The sequence below is a fragment of the Podarcis vaucheri genome (genome assembly GCF_965113315.1).
Source record: "Podarcis vaucheri genome assembly, chromosome: Z".
NCBI classification, from domain to species: Eukaryota; Metazoa; Chordata; class Lepidosauria; order Squamata; family Lacertidae; genus Podarcis; species Podarcis vaucheri.
In genome coordinates, this window is record NC_138758.1 from 19,188,574 (window position 1) to 19,210,395 (window position 21,822).

General features: G+C 45.4%; 1 protein-coding gene and 1 long non-coding RNA gene across 6 annotated transcripts in view; one reads left to right on the forward strand and one right to left on the reverse strand.

Annotated features, from left to right (window-relative positions):
- Window positions 1-10,189, reverse strand: part of XPNPEP2 (X-prolyl aminopeptidase 2) — a 36,155-nt gene extending 25,966 nt beyond the window's left edge. The window contains exons 1-5 of one of the 2 annotated variants that reach the window (XR_014215469.1): window positions 9,983-10,189; window positions 6,006-6,079; window positions 4,771-4,881; window positions 3,823-3,886; window positions 1,864-1,968 (exon numbers count right to left, since the gene is read on the reverse strand). Coding sequence is in view for 1 of the 2 variants with exons in the window: in XM_082207566.1 (XP_082063692.1) it covers window positions 1,864-1,968; window positions 3,823-3,886; window positions 4,771-4,881; window positions 6,006-6,079; window positions 9,983-10,031 (403 nt within the window). In the remaining variant the exon portion in view is untranslated. The remainder of the gene's footprint in view (window positions 1-1,863; window positions 1,969-3,822; window positions 3,887-4,770; window positions 4,882-6,005; window positions 6,080-9,982) is intronic. The other variant, XM_082207566.1, reaches the window with a different exon arrangement.
- Window positions 1-21,822, forward strand: part of LOC309523649 — a 39,179-nt gene that overhangs the window by 6,473 nt on the left and 10,884 nt on the right. The window contains exons 2-3 of one of the 4 annotated variants that reach the window (XR_014215488.1): window positions 5,750-5,816; window positions 12,146-12,321. This is a non-coding gene — a long non-coding RNA (uncharacterized lncRNA). Of the gene's footprint in view, window positions 1-5,749; window positions 5,817-7,607; window positions 8,261-12,145; window positions 12,322-21,822 lie in introns of those variants that run through there. The other 3 variants (XR_014215491.1, XR_014215489.1, XR_014215490.1) reach the window with 3 other exon arrangements.

A 21,822-nucleotide genomic window follows, 5' to 3' on the forward strand; every position in this document is an offset into this window, starting at 1 on the left:
TTCGCCTAATTGCTTTTATTCCTGATGTGAATTTATTGTGAAATCATATTGAGATATTTTATGGGCACTGATTAATGAATTGAATTAGTTAATTAGCTATGCAGGTGCCTCATTTAAAAAAGTGGGTGAACAGAGCATAGCTGTTTCACAAGAAATTCACACGGTGGAAGCAGCCCAGGACTTGTGGTTGGAGTACAGTGGTGCCTCGCAAGACGAAAAGAATCCGTTCTGTGATTCTCTTCGTCTAGCGGTTTTTTCGTCTTGCGAAGCAAGCCCATTGAAGGATTAGCGGATTAGCGCTATTAGCGGCTTTTAGTGGCTTATCTGCTGATCGGATCAGCTGATAAGAGGCTTAGCGGCTTAGAAAAGGGGGGGGGAGGAAAAAAAACCAGCAGGAACTCTCAAGACATTGTCGTCTTGCGAAGCAAGCCCATAGGAGATTCGTTTTGTGAAGCACCTCCAAAACGGAAAACTCTTTCGTCTAGCGAGTTTTCCGTCTTGCAAGGCATTCGTCTTGCGGGGCACCACTGTATCTGTTTGACCTGGTCATCCATTTCACACTGAAGTCTCCTAGGACACCTGCTTTAGTCCAGAAGGGCTTGTCCGCTGATGTGTGGCACTAGAGATGAACAAACCTGTCGGTTTCAGTTTCTCATTTTTCCAGTCTTATGTTCACTTCTCAGCATTTCCACATCTGGGTGCAATATATATATATATATATATATATATATATATATATATATATGCAGGTTTTGGTGTCTTCGGGTGTCTTCCCGTGTAGGAGTTGGGGTGTCTGTGCGACGTTTCGACGAGGTCTCACTCGTCATCTTCAGGCTGGTGCTTTCGGCTTCTTGTTACTGGAACAGAGCAGAATCTGGTGTTTGAGTTCCTATAAATACTGTTGAGGGGTGTGGTGTATAGCCTCCAACGTTCTGGGCAGAGAGGAAGTTCCTAGATTAGTGTGCCTTTTCTTCTTTTGTTCCTTAATTACTTGAGGGATATCTTGAGTGATTTCATGAGTGATATTCTGAATACCACTGGGTGGGTCATTAAGTGTAGATTAGTTGCTAAAGCTTTTGTGTCTTGACCTCTTGAGCTTGTGAAGAGTTTTTCTGAGAAGATGGCTGTGCTGCATTTAGTTGTGGTATTCAGAATATCACTCATGAAATCACTCAAGATATCCCTCAAGTAATTAAGGAACAAAAGAAGAAAAGGCACACTAATCTAGGAACTTCCTCTCTGCCCAGAACGTTGGAGGCTATACACCACACCCCTCAACAGTATTTATAGGAACTCAAACACCAGATTCTGCTCTGTTCCAGTAACAAGAAGCCGAAAGCACCAGCCTGAAGATGACGAGTGAGACCTCGTCGAAACGTCGCACAGACACCCCAACTCTTACACGGGAAGACACCCGAAGACACCAAAACCTGCATTCCTGTACCCGTGAAAATCTACGAAAGCATATATATATATATATATATATATATATAGTTTTTATGAAAATTCACCAGCGTTTTAGTGCAAATATATTCATTTTCACATTTTTGTATGCACATTTTCACAAAGCAACTTCCCCTAGTACAATGCATTTTTGTATGTTATTTTCACTGATATATGCATTTCTATGCACACTCTGCCCTAGTTTCTTCACATTATTTGGCTGGAGGACTCCACTGCAAAATTCAGAAGTGCCAATTTTGAAAGATGGCTGTGTTTCAGTCTGCCTATTGTTTCAGGAAAAGCTAATTAAGAAGGTTCGCATTTAATTGTGAGCTGAATTGAATTTCTCCCTATCTCTATGCAGCCCTGGTGGCCAGAGGGGGAACTGCACCCCAATACATTTTTATGGTGGGCACTAACTTGATTTCTGCAGCTCCCAGTTGCAATCCATTTGGCGCTCAGCTTGGATCCAGTAGCGACTGTCAGTGAAGAGTGCAGCCTTCTGCAAAGTGACCACACCAGTCCCTACAACAAACAAGCAGAACAATTTAATGTTTGTGTATCATGATAAATTCCTAAAATCAGAGTTGCTATGACCTCAGCTTGCTTGAAAACACATTCCTTAAGTGTTCAGCCCTAGTTTGCAGCACTTGCTGGAACTGGTTACTACTTGGTGAAGGAAATACACTCTGTACATGCCTAGAAGCTTCTTTACTACGTCTTGGTATCCCAGAGCTAAACAAGGCCTAAATAAAAGATAAAGGGTAAAGGACCCCTGGACGGTTAAGTCCAGTCAAAGGCAACTATAGGGTTGCAGCACTCATCTCGCTTTCAGGCCAAGGGAGCCAGCGTTTGTCCACAGACAGCTTTCTGGGTCATGTGATCAGCATGACTAAATCGCTTCTGGTGCAAGAAAACACCGTGATGGAAACCAGAGCGCATGGAAATGCTGTTTACCTTCCTGCTGCAGTGGTACCTATTTATCTACTTGCACTGGTGCGCTTTTGAACTGCTAGGTTGGCAGGAGCTGGGACACAGCAATGGGAGCTCACCCTCTCACAGGGATTCAAACCGCCAACCTTCTGATTGGCAAGTCCAAGAGGCTCAGTGGTTTAGACCACAGCACCACCCACATCCTAAATAGGTCATATCCAAACCATACATTTAAAGCACATGTCTTTTCCCAAATAATCCCGGAAACTGTAGTTTATTAAGGGTGCTGGGAACTGTAGTTCTGTGATGATAAACTACGGTTCCCTGGCTTCATTGTGGGCGGAGGGGGAGCCATGTGGTTTAAATGTCCTTTATATGCATGGTGTAGAATGGATGTGGCAACATGTTTTCACAACTGATGTTGTGAGTGCTCTTTCATGTGAAGTGTATCATTTATAAATGATGTCAATGAAAAGACACAGAGAACATGAGCACCAAGTTTAGGCCACATTTGAATCTTTGCCAATGCAAGCTTCACACTCACATTACAGGTGTGAGAAATCAGATATGGGGAATTTCTGCCCTTTGTGTCCCCCTCCCCTTTAATTTTTTTATTTTAAATGAGCAAATACAGTGCCTTGAATACGACACCTCCCAACATCTTTAAAACATTAAATGCAGCTACTTTTCTTATTCAAAAATTCAGAAAATTCATTTATTCCCTGCCTTCCTTCCTTCGCATGTTCATAATGAGTCAATTGACAGTGATCATGCCAAGTGCTGATGGGAATTGGAGTTCAGCAACATCCAGAGGATCAGGGGTTCCCCACATATGGCTTAAGGGTTAGCTCTGTTAATGCTAAAGTCAACTAGCCAAGAGGGAAACAGCCAGGCAGGGGGGAATGATATTTGCTGAGGTAGCACATGCCCTGATTGGCTGTGTAGTTCTGAGGGAATTCTTTTCTCTGTATGTTTGGTTATGTGGATGTTGTGAAGTAATAAAGACAAAATCTCTTTGTTCTTTTCTTCCCAATTTATATACTGTTTTGTTCAGCTTTTCTGAGTAACGTGTTATCAGGATTTCATTTCACTCTGGACTCCTGTGTTATAGAAGCGACTTTGCTAACAATAATGTGCTGTTATTATTTCAACGCACATTCCATTAACTTGGCATTCAATTTAGGTGCTGGTTCTAACTCCCAGTGAACAGAAGTCTGTATTAGGCCTAGGCTGGGGATTGGAAACCTGGGACCTAAATATTTCTGAACTACAGAGCTCCCATCCCCCCTGATAACTGACTGTGCTGGCTGGGGCTGATGGGAGATGGAGCCAACAACTTGCAATGGGCCACACGTCCCCCATTTATTGTCCAGGACCTGTGTATCTTAGGGTACTGGCCAAGGTAGACCAGGAAAAGTGGGGTGGTAAGTCTGAAAGAGTATTTACCTGATGATCCTGTGAAGCCTGTCATCCAGGATAGCCTCTTGTCCCGTTCACCAATGTATTCACTCTGGGAAACAGAAAAGCCCTCTGAGTTCAGGGAACTGTCTTCACAGAATCATAGATTTGTAGAGTTGGAAGGGACCCTGAGGGCTGTCTAGTCCAACCCCCTGCAATGCACTTAAGTGCAAGAAAGGTTCCCCTTTCTAATAACATACCAGTATATCATCTCCTCTTAAAAAACCCAAAAGAAAACAGAAAACTTATGCAGCTAGGAAATCAAAATTAAGTGTCCAGAAAAACAGAATTCTGCAATCTGCATACATTATACAAAGTGTGCAGATATATGCAAATTAAAAGGTAAATGGTAAAGGGCCCCTGGACGGTTAAGTCCAGTCAAAGCGATTATGGGGTTGCAGCGCTCATCTCGCTTTCAGGACAAGGGAGACGGCATTTGTCCAGACAACTTTCAGGGTCATGTGGCCAGCATGACTAAACTGCTTCTGGTGCAACAGAACATAGTGACGGAAACCAGAGTGCACTGAAATGCCGTTTTCCTTCCCGCCACAGTGGTACCTATTTATCTACTTGTACTGGTGTGCTTTCAAACTGCTAGCTTGGAGCTGGGACAGAGCAATGGGAACTCATCCCATTGTGGGGATTCGAACCGCTGACCTTCTGATCGGCAAGCCCAAGAGGCTCAGTGATTTAGACCACAGTGCCACTTGCACCTTTACCATATGCAAATAGATTGTTTTGCATAACCTATCCTGCTTCTGCTAGTCCTGGGAATCTGAAGCCACATACAAGGGAAGGTCTCTTACGAGGCCTTGACACACACTTGCCATCCTATCTTTGTAGCTTCAGGTCTGGAAACGTAGTGTTTCTTTTTGGACAGAACCCAGTCCCTTCCCACCCCTGATAAAGGTGGAACAGCTGCACCCTTTGCCTTACCATGTGTGAATCCGTGGCAGGAATGATGTAGGCAGAGAAGTTGTGAGACTGCATGTGCAGCCGCAAGGCGCTCAGGCGCTCACTCGTATTGGTGACTGTAGGAGGCAAGTGCTGAAAGCACAAATGGATGATCAGTACAAGGGCAGAAGAGGAAGAAATGGGGTCAGGGCAGCCGTTCGCACTCTTCCACTGGCCCCTTCTCAATGTTGCCTCACGGTCTCAGCACAGCACTGACACTTGGACCCAGTGGCGTAGCGTGGGTTGTCAGCACCCGGGGCAAGGCAAGTAATTTGCGCCCCCTAACCCGTGGATTTGCGCCCCCTAACCCTAACCCCGAGATGTTGCGCCCGGTGCGGCCGGCACCCCCTGCACCCCCCACGCTACGCCACTGCTTGGACCTCAGAGGCTGCCAGACTAGATGCTTCATAGGGCTGGACTACACCTTCGTAGGGATCTGTCAGTTTTCGTTCTCTCGGTTTCTCATTTTTACACGTTTCTGCAGCAATTTGCAATTCGTTTATTTTTAAATCCTCATGACAATTCGTCAGCATTGTAGTGCCAATTTCTCTGAATATACACATCTTTGTATGCAATTCTACCCAATATGCACACTTTTGTACAGTGGTACCTCAGGTTACACACGCTTCAGGTTACAGACGTTTTAGGTTACAGACTCTGCTAACCCAGAAAGAGTACCTCAGGTTAAGAACTTTGCTTCAGGATGAGAACAGAAATCGTGTGGTGGCGGCGCAGTGACAGCAGGAGGCCCCATTAGCTAAAGTGGTACCTCAGGTTAAGAACAGTTTCAGGTTAAGAACAGACCTCCAGAACGAATTAAGTTCTTAACCCGAGGTACCACTGTATTCAGTTTTGAACTAAAACTCACATTTTTGTGGTGCCTTTTTTGCATGTTATTTTCATGAGTATATTTATTTTTATGCGTGTTTTAACCTAATACATACATTATTATTTTTTAAAGGATGGTTGGAGAATTGCACCACAAACTTCAGATAAGTGCTAATTTCAGAGCACAGCTGTATTTTAAGGTAGGTGTATTGTTTCAGTTAAGTGTGAATTTGATAAAGTTGATTCAAATGCGAACTGAATAGAATTTCTCTGCCATCCCTAGATGCTAGACATTTTGGGAAGGGCATTCTCTCTCTCCTCACCCCCCATGCACACACACAAACACAAATAATGGATTCCTCAATTTTGAGCAATATTAAGGATCTCACCGGAGGGGTGATTGTACAGTTTCTGATGTCTTCTGATTCAGAACTTCTTCTTCTGGGGTAACCTGTGATGAGGCCTAAAAAAGAATGAAACACTCCATTCATATTCGAGTAAGAATGTATGGGTTGTTTATGGGGAGCGGGGGAGAGGATGTATGGCCCAATGCTCGTTCACACGTCCTGTTGCAGTTGTTTGCTAAAATGCTAAAGTCCTACTCAGAGACCCATTGAAATTATTGGACCTATGGCAGTCATGCCTGTTATCTCAGTTGGGTCTAGTCTGAGTAGGACCATCATTGGAAGCCAATGGTTAGATTTATAATTCACTGAGCGCTTGCATGGAATATTGAATTCACATCTCCTCTTGTATCACAGAGGTACCTAGCAGAAAGAAAATATAGCCTTAAATATCTGGAGAAGGTGAGCAGGGAAGCCAGGCTCCTGCAGGTATCGTGCTTCGGGGAATAGGAAAGTCTCTAAAAGTAAATATGTTGGGGTGGGGGAACCCTCCACATATGTATAGTCTTCTTGGAACATAGAAAGCTGCCTTATATAGAGTCACACCATTGTCCTATCTAGCTCAATACTGTTTACACTGACTGGCAGAAGCTCTCCAGGATTTCAGGCAGCGGACGTTCCCTATCTGGAGATGCTGGGGGTTGAACCTGAGACCTTCCTGTTTGTGAGGCAGAGTCTCCACTTCAGCTTTCCCCTCTAGTCTTTTAAGAACCAACCAGTGCTCCTGGTTCTATATCTTTAAACTGGACTTGACGGCCCTTCAAAGAGAGGGCTGTCTTCTGGCAACCCTTCAAACAGAGGACTGTGTTGCAAATTAAGACACATTAGAATGGGTGGCGCTGTGGGTTAAACCACAGAGCCTAGGACTTGCCGATCAGAAGGTCGGCGGTTCGAATCCCCGCGACGGGGTGAGCTCCCGTTGCTCGGTCCCTGCTCCTGCCAACCTAGCAGTTCGAAAGCACGTCAAAGTGCAAGTAGATAAATAGGTACCGCTCCGGCGGGAAGATAAACGGCGTTTCCATGCGCTGCTCTGGTTCACCAGAAGCGGCTTAGTCATGCTGGCCACATGACCCGGAAGCTGTACGCCGGCTCCCTCGGCCAATAAAGCGAGATGAGTTCCGCAACCTCAGAGTCGGCTACGACTGGACCTAATGGTCAGGGGTCCCTTTACCTTTTACAATCTTTAGACAAGACCTCTGGTGGCTAACTCAGTGGTGGCATATTCACACATGCAAATCATCAGCTGGTCCTGCAGTGATCAACCTGCAAGTGTGAATGAGGCTACCTTTGCCAAAAATTACCAACAAGATACATAAATATTTTAATCTGGAATGTAGGGAACTGCTGTTCTGTGGAGTCAGTTCATTGGTCCATCTAGCTCTGTATTTCTTGCACTAGCTGGCAGCAGCTCTCCAGAGTTTCAGGCAGGGAGCACTCCCAGCCTTCCCAGAGAAGCTGGGAACTGAACCTGGGAGCTTCTGCATGCTATGCAAATGCTCTACTGCCTCTGAGCTATGGCTCTTCTCCCTATTCGCTGAGTGTAGGAGTCCCAATGATTATTAGCCTTTGCTTCTTTATTGATTTCAGGTGCATTGCACTGATCCTAGTTGCCCAGGCAAACCATACTTTTTCAAGTTTACTGCCCCTGTTGAGAAGAGGCTGTGCAGAGCTGATCCCATTGGATTAATGCTACCATTGGTTTCTAGTAGAGAGAGATGACACTTGGCCTGAGAGTGTGTGGTCCGTTCCATTAGCAAGGATGGCAAGAGAGTAATCAGCTCTAGCAATTGGCACCAGATGTGCCACGTTTTCCCTGCTGGCAGCAGGCAGAGGTTTACATCATCGGAGGAGCATGCAGTGCTATACAGTACTTTGGCTCTGTGTTGCAGCCTTAGAAATTCAGCTAGTCATGCCCACAGCTGAAAGCATATTTAGATAGAGTTAATGGAGTACAGGGAAAATTTGGGGGGTGGGTCTGCTTTTATTTTTATGCTCCTGTTGGGTTTTCTTTTCAAATTAACAGTCACCTGATGACAGGAAGAAATCAAACAAGGAGAACGATATCTGTCACTTTTATCTTCACGCCAGGAAAAGTTCCCTTTCCCTAATATGGTCTGCATGCTGAGACACTGTTAAAGGACACATAAATAAGTAGGTACAGTAAACAAAGAAAAATGGTTTGTGATCCTAGGAGTCTTTTTAGGCTCCTGGGCAGTGTTGGCTGGTGCCCATTGGGATTGGGGGGGGGGCAGACAGGAGAGAAGTAAGTGGAGGCAGAGCCAATGGCAGGCAGAATCATCTAATGGTAGTTTGATTACATCTTCCTCCCAGCTTCTGCTCCTTTTAAAATTGCAAAAGCCATGGGAACGGGCAGTGTGTTTCTCGCCCCCCCCCCCGAAAAAGAGGTGCAAGGGGGGGAAAGGCCTGGGAATGAGGTAGGGGAGATAATTTGATTTGTACTGTTGTGAGTTTGGAGAGTTAGCCTGCGTGATGTCTGCATCCAGTGCTTGCATTGACAGGTGCAATTAATGACAATTCAGTGTCTGTTCTCTGCCGCTGCTCCAAAGGGAACAGCAGCTGATAACAGGGTGGAAGCCCAATGACACAAATCATGGAACATGACAAGCACAGACTGGATGGTTCTTGGCTATGTTTGGCACAATGTAGGATTTGCTGAGCATCCCTCCGGCTTATCATTTTAAGTTCCATAAATTGACTGGAGAATGCCATTGAGCAGTTTACCAGAGTCTGAGTTGACGAGGCACCAGAGTTAGCCAGGACTTGAAGCAGGACGTTTCTGCTCTTTCTACAGGTTCCCTTTGTGAAGAGTAGGGATGGGTGAATTTCTCAGATTTTGTCTCTCTCAGTTTCTCCCCCTCCCCCTTAAATTCAGTTCTCCATATTTCTACACCAGTTTGCTAAAAAAAGAAAAAGGAAAAGGAAATAAAGCCCTCATGAAAATTCATCAGAATTTTAGTACTGATTTGTCCTACTATACATTTGTTTGTGTGCACAGTTTTGCCTAATATATATATTTGGGTAAAGCACATTCTCCTAATATAATGCACATTGGTGTTTTGTTTTTGCAGTTTGGAAAATGACAGAGAAATGCACTGAAAAGTGTGGTTGAACAAATGATAAATGGGATGATATGTAAGCTCCCTGCAAGCAAATCAGAATGAATGCTTGATCCAGATCGGGGAGAAATTATATTCATTTCACATTAAAAGCTAAATTTGCAGTTTCTGAAACAATATGAGAACTGAAACACAGACATCCTTCGAAATTCCCACTTACTAAATTTTGCAATGCAGTTCTCCAGCCAGAGTGTTTACAAAAAAAATCACGTATTAGGAGAAATTGTGTGTAAAAACAAATATATTAGTGAAAATAACACACAAGAATGCATAATATTAGAAGAAATTGCTTGCAAAAATATGTACATCGGTCATAGCTACATATGAAAATGTGCTTATGAGAAGAAAAGTTGCACTGAAATGCTGAATAATTTCCATGAGTACTCCCCCCCCCAAGTAGCAAACTTCTGCAGAAATGTGAGCTAAATTTAAGAATGACAAAATGTGAACTGAAATTATAAGATCCTCCCATCCCTAATGCTCAATGAATACTATAATCTAACCTCTGTGAAAGCTTTGTGAAAGCAAATCGGGATGAATGCTCAATAAACCAAGGCTTTCCTCATGGCCAGCAGGTGCTGAAGTGTTTGAATCTGCAGGCCCTGAACAATCTGAGGGAAGTGGAATGGTAAGCTGGATGCTCATGAGAAAAGCAACCAAAAATTTGTCAACCTTGTGTGCCAAATCAGCCCAGAAGATCCATTCAGTTCTGCCATACTCAGCATGAACATGTGGTCATATGGACTGGACTGGCCTTTGGGGATGGTTCTGCAGACAAGCCCTCCCTCCCTCTTTCCATGGTCCCTGTTTCACCAACGTACATACCATGAAGAAGAAAAATCCAGACTGCTATGATGTGGGTAAAGCAGGCCATGTCCTTTTCAGACTGGAGACTCTTCAGCAAGGTAAGGTTTTTGAAGAAAGATTAAAACACCGGCCAGCGCTAGAAGACCTGTGTCTGCCAATACAGATGTGTGCGTCTTGTGGCAGAGTGGCCCAAGAGAGCCCAGATAACTTTCCAGATTGCATCAGTCTCTGCGCTCCAGAGATCAGGTTCTGTTCACCAGATAAAACAAACAGATAATGAGGCACATGATGGGAGTGCAAAGTCCAAATTCCAGGCAGCAGAGGAGTCCTGTTATTTCTTGGAACACTTTCTCATGATTTTTTTTGCAGTTAAGCAAGACAGATATTATTCGCCGAACGCTTCAAAGGTCTGAGGGCAAAACCGCACATTATCCTCACAAAGTCCTTTCCCAGTCTTGTGTCTTTTGCTGTTATAATGCGATTCAAGGTGGGGAGGGGTAATTGTAGGTGAAATTGGCAGGTGGGTGGGTGGGTGGGGTGATTAATACCTCTCTTTCCCACAAATTCTTCCCAGCACATACACCCGCCCACCCTGCCTCGTTTGTGTGGAATCATGATCTTATTATTCGTGGCATTGTTTATATCTCTGCAATAACCATTTCTCTTCTCAGAATCATTTTCTTTCTTGAGTTGTGGACCAGATATCATTGCTCTTTTCTGTACCTCTCAAACCTTTGTCTTGTTATATGTAATAAGCTAAAATAATTTAACTTGGCGGGATGTCACTACCCTGTGTGTGGTTGTGGTGGTTGGTTGTTTTTTTTTAGTGTGCAGGTGGATACAAAATGTGGAGCTGTAAAAAAAAAAGTTGTTTGGTTGGAAAGCTGATAACGATAATGTCAAGTTTGAAAAAAGCAGGGGATCAGGCACGTGAGATTCTGTGCTTATTAAGCACCTATGTGACAGGCAATGTCAGAGATAGCATTTACAGAAATGCTGTTTATAGTCTGTACATAAGGGTACAATGTGCTCAGTTTCCATACTTAGGCAAAACTGCCCAAATTATATTAAAACACCTTCTTTTGGGTCAGAAGCTCCTCTTCTCCTTCACCTTCCTCTTTGGGCAAGTAATGCTTTTGTTACTTGCAAATACTCTTAAAGTATTCCTGCCCCCCCCCCCCCGTTAAGCTACTTAACTAAGGCAGAGTCATAAATGAATCTACTATTACAGTAGATAAGAACTACTGACTTGTATGGAGAAACCATCACGGAAACGGTATAAGCAAGGAGCAAATATCGCTTTGTGTTAGTTCAGGTTTCCTTTCCTTTTTAGTGTAGGGAATGTGTGAAACTGCAAAATCTGCTCAAGATAAACAGAGTTTGGGAAATTTCAGCCTGAGCTACGCCTCCAGGTATGGTTCAACAACATTTGGGATCTGGCTGTCACTTAAGAGCGTAGCAAAAGTTGTTACAAAGAGATACCTTTGTTGAAACCTGATCTTCTTTCTTTTCATATGTAAGGGAAGAAGATAACAATTCACTCCCACCAACTACTCAAATTTGGCTGTGGAGAGGCTATATTAACCATTAACGTCTTAAGAATATGCTTGAAATGACACTACAAACTCAATGATTTTTTTATTTTTATTTTGGTGGAGATTGTATTATATTACTAGACTTGTACCCAGTTATTTTTTTGGAAAACAAAACAAAAATATTGCGAAAGAAAAAGAAAGAAAAACACCCCCTCCCTCAAGGCAGTTCTTTTCCCCTCAACGGAATTTTTATTTACAGTATGAGCTTAGGAGCATCGGAGGAGAGAACTGAACTTTGCAGGGAAGAAGCGGCACCGTCTGGGTGGGACTTTGGGGCAAAAGTCCAGGGTCCCACTTAGTAGAATGAACAAAAGCCCCCCCCCCCCCACGTTGCAGCTCAGCTGTTTATTCTGAAGTACGTTGAGTTAATGCACTCTCGCTCCAAACGCCCATAACCCCAATAACTCCAGAATCTAAAATTACCTAACCGCTGAAGGCAGGAGAAGGGTTAAGATATTGGGGAAGTCCGTGTTTATCTCAAACTGCAAGTCCTGCCCCAAACCAGAGTACGCAGACTGGTGAAGGTTTTGTCCTATCAGAGTCAATGTACTCTAGTTGAACTGCTCTGTGGTTTCATCTAACACAGATTGCTTAAAACCAAAGTGCAGCAACTTGAAAGGAGCTGAAGATAATAAACAGAGGAAATCGTCCTTTGATGCTGCTGACGTTTAATAGAGAGGAAGTTGATGGTGGTCGGCTTTGCATTTCTCTTGAAAACAGTCAGCCTGAAACCTGGTGGTAAAGGAAGAAATAAATTACAAGGTAGTTTTTTGGTTTTGTTTTAAGCACGAAATCGTTATTGAATAAAACACTAGGAAATGTCATTCCAGATAGTTCTGTAATGCAGAATAGATTGTTCATGAGCTCAAGAGCAGAAAGTTTGGTAGACATTCATTTAACTAAGGGTACAATGATGTGAAGGGACGCAGGTGGCGCTGTGGTCTAAACCACAGAGCCTAGGGCTTGCCGATCAGAAGGTCGTCAGTTCAAATAAATCCCTGTGATGGGGTGAGCTCCTGTTGCTCCTGCCCATCTAGCAGTTTGAAAGCACGTCAAAATGCAAGTAGATAAATAGGTACTGCTCCGGTGGGAAGGTAAATGGTGTTTCCGTGCGCTGCTCTGGTTCACTAGAACAGTGTTTCCCAACCGGTGTTCCGCGGCACACTAGTGTGCCGCGAGACGTTGCCTGGTGTGCCGTGGGAGGGAGGCAGGCGAGTCGGGCGGCGAGAGGTGGGCCGGCGGTGGCGAGGAGAGGCCGCCCAGCGCGGGGCTCTCGCCGTCTGCCTGCCTGGCTGCCTGCGTGGCGCTGACGTCACGGGGCTGTAACGTGCCCCACATAGGCACACGCGGGGCGGTGAGCGAGCTCCCTCCCACATCCCATCGCCGCTCGCTTCGGCCGGCCTACTGGGCTGTCGCAGGCGGAAGGCCTGCGCATGCGCGAGGTTTTCGCGCCTTCGGGATTCCCTTCACGCCTTCCTCCTCCCGGGTCCTTGAGAGCGCGGGAAGCGGCAGCGCGAGACCGGCGTTGAGCCTGGAAGGTATTGCGCTTGCCAAGGCAGTCATTTGGGAAATGAAAACTTGCAAAGCAAGCAACCAGTTCCATCTGAAGTACGTGTATGCTTAATATCCTGTATCTGAAACCTGTTCTGCCCCCTCCCCCACACTTGGTGCCATTTTCATCTACACATGCAGCAGAGTAAGTTGACCCAGAATAGTACCAATTCAGATGGCAGATGGGAGAATGACAGTGCTGAATGCTTTCCCATGTAGAACAGTCCCTGCAAATAAAAACCTAGCATATTTGGAAGAGGGATGCTAGCCTAACCATTACCTTCTATGCTGTTACTATTTTTTTATTTTTTTTTACATAAGTAAAAAGTGACCTTTCCCCATCTGGGCTGGTGGTGTGCCTCGAGATTTTTTTCATGAAACAAGTGTGCCTTTGCCCAAAAAAGGTTGGGAAACACTGCACTAGAAGCGGCTTAGTCATGCTGGCCACATGACCCGGAAGCTGTCCGCAGACAAATGCCAGCTCCCTCAGCCTATAGAGCAAGATGAGCGCCGCAATCCCAGAGTCATCCGCAACTGGACCTAACAGTCATGGGTACCTTTACCTTTACTTTTACAATGATGTGAATAAATTGTGTCCAAATGTACGATTTGTAAACCACTTTGAGGCTTTATTACAATAAGAGGTATATGAATCACGTGAAATAAATAGATTTTCCACTCAAGGAAAAATGTTGAGTGTACACCAGACTTCTTTTATGCTGCATGCTGTGGTTGTGATGATTATTGTCATCATCATTGATTTGTTAAATATTTAATTATTAGGTATTTATTTCAGAAATTTCTTCCCTGCCCTTAACTATAAGGTCCCAGGGTAGGTTAGAAGCACATAATATTAAAATCCAAAAGAAGCAGCAGCAGAAATTTCAAGCAAACCAAAGAATGGTCTCATCCACACCAGACTTTTAAAGCACTGTTATACCACATTATCAGTTGTGGCTTCCCCCAAAACATCCTGGGAACTGTAGTTTGCTAAGGGTGCTGAGAGTCGATAGGAGACACCTATTCCCTTCACAGAGCTGGGAAGAGGGATCAGTTGTTAAACTGCTTTGGGAATGTGTTCTCCACACCTGCTGTAGACTACCAAGGTAATCCTAGGAGTTCGTTTATGCTCTTGGATGGGGTTTGGGGCCGTACCTCCCCAACTTGTGAGGGCTGGGTGTTTTAAAGGCGATTTTGCAGCCCAGAGAGCTGGGCCTTAATTCGCCCAAATAAAACATTTCAGGAAAGAACCCCCAAAACTAGCTAACTCCAAGCACTGGCAACAATGCAAGGGTTGCTACTTACATCTTTGTGGGTAAAGAAGTGGAAGAGCTGTGTTCAGGCATCCCTGGGGATGCTGTCACCATGGGAACAGCATCAACAGCCTGGCATTGGCTCTTACAACTGGTACATTTTGCTCCGTTGCCGCCCGCTTCTTTCACTGCTTGTACAGTAGCCGAGAGGGCCAGAGAAACACCTCTGCTTCCCTCCCAGCCGTTTCCAGATTGACTTTCAGCAGTAGAGGATTTCACTTGCCATCCATGCCCTTGCTCTGACTCTGCTGTTCAAGAAGGCAGCTGGCAGAGAGTGCCACAATCCGCCTGGGTTATGTAAGTCTAATAAATGCTCTTCAAATTACAGCGGAGACGGCTGTGCCTGCAAGGCATGACTATGAACAGGAGTCTCTCTAGGAAGCAGGAGAGTCAGCTGCTTTCCTTTCCATGGGCTATGCCAAGGCACTTGCCCTCAGCGGGCAGCTGGTGCATCATTTATTTCCTTCTGGGCATGGCAATCCTCACCCGGGGGTGCTGGCAAAAGGCACACCATCACACCTCCTCCCTCCCCCCTCCCTCCCTCCCTCTATGATCATTGCGGGAAGCCTCTCATGATTCTGCTAACGTGCAGAAATGCACGCACAGATTCCTGGAAAAGCTTCCATTAGCCACTCCCTGATTTTAGCGAGAGTTTTGCTGCCTAAGATAATCTTCCGTCTGCTTCTCCCTTGACTGCTAGTGCTGTGCGAAAGGAGGGCACAATCAAAACCTGCAGGCTGTTCCAGGGGTGTTGTTAGTTCTATGCTAACAACTGCTGCCAAATGCAAGGAGGGTATTTCAATGCCTTTCAGTTTCAACTCCTGAAACTGTCTAAAGAGACACTGTTTTTCTCTGGTGAACTGTGAGCAGCATCTGTCAGAAGTAACAATCCTGCTGTTGAATCTATCCACAAACACTTGTCCAGAGATGTAATGACAGACCACAGACATTTTGGATTCACATTTCCTTGCTTTCCCTGAGCTTCTGAATATTGTTGCACGCCACCAGTCTCTGAGCGGTGCGGGATTCTGGGGGTACCCAAGGTTTGTGTTTCTTTTTGGAATGAAGCACAGTGGAAACTGGTGTCTTTATGATATGTGAGGCTTTATTAAGCTGTGATGGAGGGGTGCAGAGCATCAGCACCCCCAAAGGGTCTTGTTTCTCCCAAGAAACAAGCAGAAATAAAACATGGATCTCAAATGCTGATTTGACTCTCTCTCCGGCTTGCTGCTTTTCTTCTAGATCACATCACTGCCTACTTTAAACTCCAGCTTTGCCATTCTAACCATCTCTGAGTTGAGTGAGGAGTATCTCTGAGTTGTCTTCTCATTTTCCCTTTGCTCTCTTAATGGCCCATAACCCAGGAGATCACCTCAATACAGGAAGGTAGCCTGGAGAGTATTTTAATACTTGCTGAATCCAGGGGTTAGAAGGCAATTGCATGCAGCCTGCTTCCTCCGTTCTTCTAATGTGCTGCAGCTGCTGCCACCCCGTCACAGAGTCCTGTCCTAGGGAACCACCTAGAACTGTCTTGTGGAATAGTGAGGGCTCTGCTGGGGCTTCTAATGAACTGTTGCTATTGTTGCTGTCGTTGGCTAGGACTCTCTCCCGCCTACCACTGAGCCTTCTTGTATCATCAAGAACGTTCACCCAGTCAAAGGCAAATTCCAAGGGAAATCAATCCCTTACACTGCAGCTTTCCCAGGAAGCCTCTTCCTTGGCTGCCAACACAGAGAAGCCGGCCAGCTCAACACTTTTAACTCCTTCCCATTGCTTGCTCAGCTGGTGCATCACAGTCTCCTGAAAGCATTTGTAAATCTTAACATGCAAAGTGCTTAGGAAATCAGGTACAGCAGAAAGTGAGCAGAACAGGCTTGGGGTAGCCAATGCCTTGTTTCTGAAGAAAGTTCCTTGCCACACTTGGACTTGGAGGATTGTACTGGAAACTGCAGCTCACCTGAGCAGGTGAAGCTCCCAGCACTAGCATGGCTGTCTGCTAATGGCTGCGCACCAAGCAACAGTTAAGGACAGGGTGGAAGCAGCCTGCTGAAAAGTTGGGAACTCTAGTTGCTTCAAGATCCAAGGCCTCTGGTACACATGCAGAATTTGTTTTGCTTGCTCTGGGCCCATCCACTCTTGTGCTGGTCCTGTGCTTTCTAGACACTGGTCTCAGTGGCTTTGCCACACCACTTTCCCTCCCGAAACTAAAAACGTCTGCTAAATTGTAGCAAACGTCAATCTGGAGAGAAGCTCATTAATGTTTGCTCTGATTCAGTGGTAATCTGCAAATTTTGCTAGGGGAAAGCTCTCTTTTAATTCCAAAATTACCAAATTTGCATTTTGTGAAACAATATGCAAAGCAAAGAACAGCCATCCTTTGACATTTACATTGCTTGAATTTTGCAATGCAATTTCTCCTGCCCAGTAATGTGTACAAAAATGAACATATTTGTGCATAATATTGCGTATATTTATGAAAATAACATAGAAATGCATGATATTAGGGGGAATTGCTTTGCAAAGATATTAGGCCTGCATAGGCGTGCATAGAAAACTGCATAGAAAAACAGGTTTATTAGATGAAATTTGCACTAAAATGCTGATGAATCTTCTTTAGGTTGTTGTTGTTTTTAACCACAGATTGCAGAAATATGGAAAACTAAATGTCTTTTGAAAAACAGGAAATCAAGAGAATTGGAATTGGCAGATCCACCCATCCCTACCCCATACTGATAAAAGTTGTGTCGACAGATGATGCATCTGTTGATTTGGCAGAATCGTGTTGCCAGTGGGGCCTGCTTTACAGAGGTCCACAGCAAGGCTCTCTCGTTCAGGAAGGCTGACGGCATGTGGAGCTGCAGAGCTGCTCCTCAAGGTCTCCAAAGGGCATTCTCCAGCTCTTCCCTTGGGGCTGACATTGGGCCACCTGCTTTAAAGCTGAGGAGCTGGACTTGACAGAGAGAGACAAGTCCAGCTGCAGTTTCTACAGCTTGACGTCCTTCTACAGGAATGGCCATTGGCATCCCGCACATGGCTGCAGCAGCAAAACCGGACCTTTGGATCATTTCCCTCATATTGGAAATATGCAGCCCTAATTGCTCTTTGCTGAGCAAAAAGAGCGAGCCCTGCCCATGGCCAGGGATGGAAAACTAGTGACTGTAACTGTTATTGTGTCTCAAGCTGTTTATTGTTTTGTTTTCCTAGAATCCAAAAAAAGATGTGGGAGGGGAAGGACTTATCCTTAGCCAAACATCTGTACATTCTCAAAATCCAGCCATTTGTTCAGCAATCTGTTGAAACCAAAAGACGTCTGATGACCAAAAGTTAATGGACTTGCAGAGATTGCTTGAAATGTGGTGGTGCTTTTATGTTGCTGTTTTGAGATGGGCCAGGAGTAAGGCTAACTGGGGGGGGAGGGGCAGTGATGGCCTGAGGGGGGGGGCAGTGTCAGGCAGTGCTTAAATCCAGTCCCCACCAATCCAACCTAAAATAGTATAGGAATAGGGATGGAATAGGGAAAGACAGTAAGGTTTAGTCAAGAGTGGGGTGGGGGCAAGACAGAAGAATGCCTATCTTAACATTATGATGGAACACAGGAAAGAAAGCTATGGGGAGGCCAAAGTCTCAAACTGCTAAGTACTTAGGTGTGGAAGCTGCCTGACAAAGCATTCTATGTAACTTGGAGTCTTATTCTTTTTACACTAATGGTAGAGAAAATTTGTCAACTTTTCTTATTCCATATCTCAACAAATGTCCAAACACCTCGCTGGAGGGTCTCCTGCGAGTCTCCTGCATTGATGTTAGGAGGAGCCATAGTTCACTGACGGATCATCTGCTTCGCATGCAGAAGGTCCCGGGTTCAAACACCCCCCCCACCAGGTGGGCTTTCAGGCAGTGTGGACAATAGTGAGCTAGATGATCTATTGGTCTGCCTAGGCAGTTTCCCTTGACCCTATTTTGTCTAGGAATAGTGGCACAGGATCCAAAGACCAAAGGATATGGTTGTATCCATCAGTGCAGCAAAGCACGACGACAAAACAGAGTCCTGCAATAAAGGGAACAAATAATTTAAAATAACAAAATGTCCCGTATAATAATAAATGACTACCTGGAAGCATCTTGGACGTACCACTAGGTGGCAGTCCAGTCGCATTGTATATTGGCCAGGTGCTGGTGCTCTCAGGAAGGTGCTGAGGCCCTTTTGTGAAAAGCAAAAGGGAGGTTTGCAGGATGGCAGTGAAACATGTTCTGCTGTGAGGCAGCGGAGAGCGCAGGCGTTCCCTGGTTGAATGAATACTTCTGCAAGGAAGAAGGCTGTTCAAGGAAGTAACAGTTATGAAGTGGTCCTGCTTTGAGTTAAACCTCTGGTGGATCTAGCCTGGTGCTTCCTACTGCGTCTGTGGTGTCTAGTTAGCAACTTCAAAGGGGGTTCCCCTCAGCCCTGGTAGCTGTGAGTCTGGTGATGGCAAGGAATGAACCAGGGACTGCTGTCATCCAAGGAATATGCTCTCTACTCTTGAGAAATGGCCCCCTTCTGATTCCCGTTGCCATCCTAGGGATATCTGTCTATTTCTCTATCTTCTAGTTTTCATCTACCTGCCTCACAGATGGGGAAACCTTTTCAGCCTAAGGGCCACATTCCCTTAAGTGTAAGCTTCTGGGGACCACATTCCAGTGGTGGGCAGAGTCAAACGCAAAATGGGTACATTTCCACTGTACAAAATTTAGGGGGTTCTGCACAAGCACACAAAGACGCACATCTCTTTCCCATATTGGGGATGAAAGAGGATTTAACTGAGATAGGTCTCTTTAAAACTCAGGCCTGGTCCTTACTATATTTCCAACAGCAGGGCTAGAACATACTGTTATGTTAGGGTTCCTTTGCGATTAATTGATGTCAAGACTCTGCTTTCATAGCTGGGGCTGAACGCTGGAACTACGGTTGCCAGACCTCCATTTCTGACCAAAAGCCTCCAGGTCTACCTGGTCCCTTCCAGGTGATGGAATTGGATCTGCAGGTGAGTGAAAATTGTTGTTGTTGTTTAGTCGTTTAGTCGTGTCCAACTCTTCGTGACCCCATGGACCAGAGCACGCCAGGCACTCCTGTCTTCCACTGCCTCCCGCAGTTTGGTCAAACTCATGTTTGTAGCTTCGAGAACACCGTCCAACTATCTCGTCCTCTGTCATCCCCTTCTCCTTGTGCCCTCCATCTTTCCCAACATCAGGGTCTTTTCCAGGGAGTCTTCTCTTCTCATGAGGTGGCCAAAGTATTGGAGTCTCAGCTTCACTCCTTCCAGTGAGCACTCAGGGCTGATTTCCTTAAGAATGGATAGGTTTGATGTTCTTGCAGTCCATGGGACTCTCAAGAGTCTCCTCCAGCATGAGTGAAAATACCTTTATTTAAATGGAAGAAGAAGAAGAAGAAGAAGAAGAAGAAGAAGAAGAAGAAGAAGAAGAAGACTGTAACTTGCAAGCTTCAGTACAGCAGGAAGCAGGAGCTGGCTGCAAACAGGGCCAACCCAATACATTTTTACTCCTGTAAAAAGGTAAAGGTAAAGGTACCCCTGCCCGAACGGGCCAGTCTTGACAGACTCTGGGGTTTGTGCGCCCATCTCACATCTATAGGCCGGGGGCCAGCGCTGTCCGCAGACACTTCCGGGTCACGTGGCCAGCGTGACAAAGCTGCATCTGGCGAGCCAGCGCAGCACACGGAACGCCGTTTACCTTCCCGCTGGTAAGCGGTACCTATTTATCTACTTGCACCCGGGGGTGCTTTCGAACTGCTAGGTAGTGAACCATAAAATGTTGACTCCCTCCACCAGGGAAGAAGGGGTGAGTGAAGAGCGACACTAAGAACAAAGGGGGACCAAAGATCTACAATGAGATCAAGGGTGGGAGAAGAAGAGCCATGCCCCCAGTCACCAAGAGGCTGCTGCACATGTGGCACTGGGGAGCAGCTGCCAAAGAGGCGACAGATCCGGCCTCCAAGGAGTGTGCCACAGCTGCTGTTTTACCACAGCAGCAGCAGGCAATGCATTCCCTGGAGGCCAGGTCTACTGCCACTGTGGATCCTGCTGCATGAGGCAGTCACCTCACCTTACCTCATGGGTGGACTCTCCCTGCCTACAAATTACTCTGAAGTGGGGCGGGGTGTCTTCCCTCCACTGTTTCCCTCTCCCAATTAACCTCTGTCTCCAGGGCTCAGCCCCATGATATTACCAGGGGCAGCCCCTAGATCTCAGATTTGGTGTTCATGCAGGTGAGCAGGAAGGCCCTAATATAAGTCAAGGATCCATCCCAGAACCCCTGAGTTTACTAGCAAGGCTTGAACCTGTGACACATGAAGTAATGATCTTCTCCTGACCTGGAACAGAGTTATTGATTATTTATTACATTTTCATGCCACACTTCCTGCGTTTGATGGAGACTGTATTGAGTGGAGGATAGCTCCATTATGGGGTTCTGAGAAGCAAGGCCCCACTTTTATAGGGATTTCGGGGGACTTTATTACAGAGAAATGCAAAACTAATGCTGGAGACATGCTGAAATGCTGGGGTTTCCTTTGAAAGGAGGAAGCCCCCGTTTAACGTGCGTTAGCCATCAAATGGGCGTCATATAACAGTGTTATTTTTCAGGAAATGGTTTTTAATGCGTTTAAAATCAATCTCAGTTCAATCAAGGGGGTGCTTTGACATTTATATTAATTATCATAGGCAAATAAGCAATGATTGGTTTCTCCCTCTACCACCACCCTGGAGAAATAGCAGCACCCAAGATTTTCAGGTATGGAGAACTTCCAACTAACTACTTTAGGAGCCATCTTGATTCCTTATTGGGGCCTGGTGATGGAAAGTGGCTTGGCAGTTCATGTCGCTATGGCAACCCAAGTTTCAGGTTGATGGGAACTAAAGTTGTCATGGCAACAAGGAGGCGAGGGTTTTCTTTCCACTGCTGCTAGTAATTAAAAATAGCATCCTGACTGGCCACTTCTCTAGCCTGCCATTCATATGGCGACCAGCCTGCTGTTTGAGGATCTTAATTCATTTAATGGCAATCTAGATAACTCAGCCTAGCATCATCTTCCCCCACAGCACTGTTCAAAATTATTGGGCAGGGGAAAAGGTCTCATATTTTGCTACTCATTTTATGCCAGAGATAGGGATAATATTACCAGGTAACATTTAATTCTGCACAGGTATCCAAACATTAGGTGAGGGGGACTGGATGATTTGGATGCTTCGTCTTTTTAGTTTATTCCTTGGAGAATGGACATAGCTCAATGATAAACCATCTGCTTTTCATGTTTTGCATCTCCAAAAAAAGTCTGAAGTAGACTCTTACCCGAAACCCTGGAGAAACTGCTGCCAATCAGTGTACAGCAGTGGTTTCTAAGCTTCCC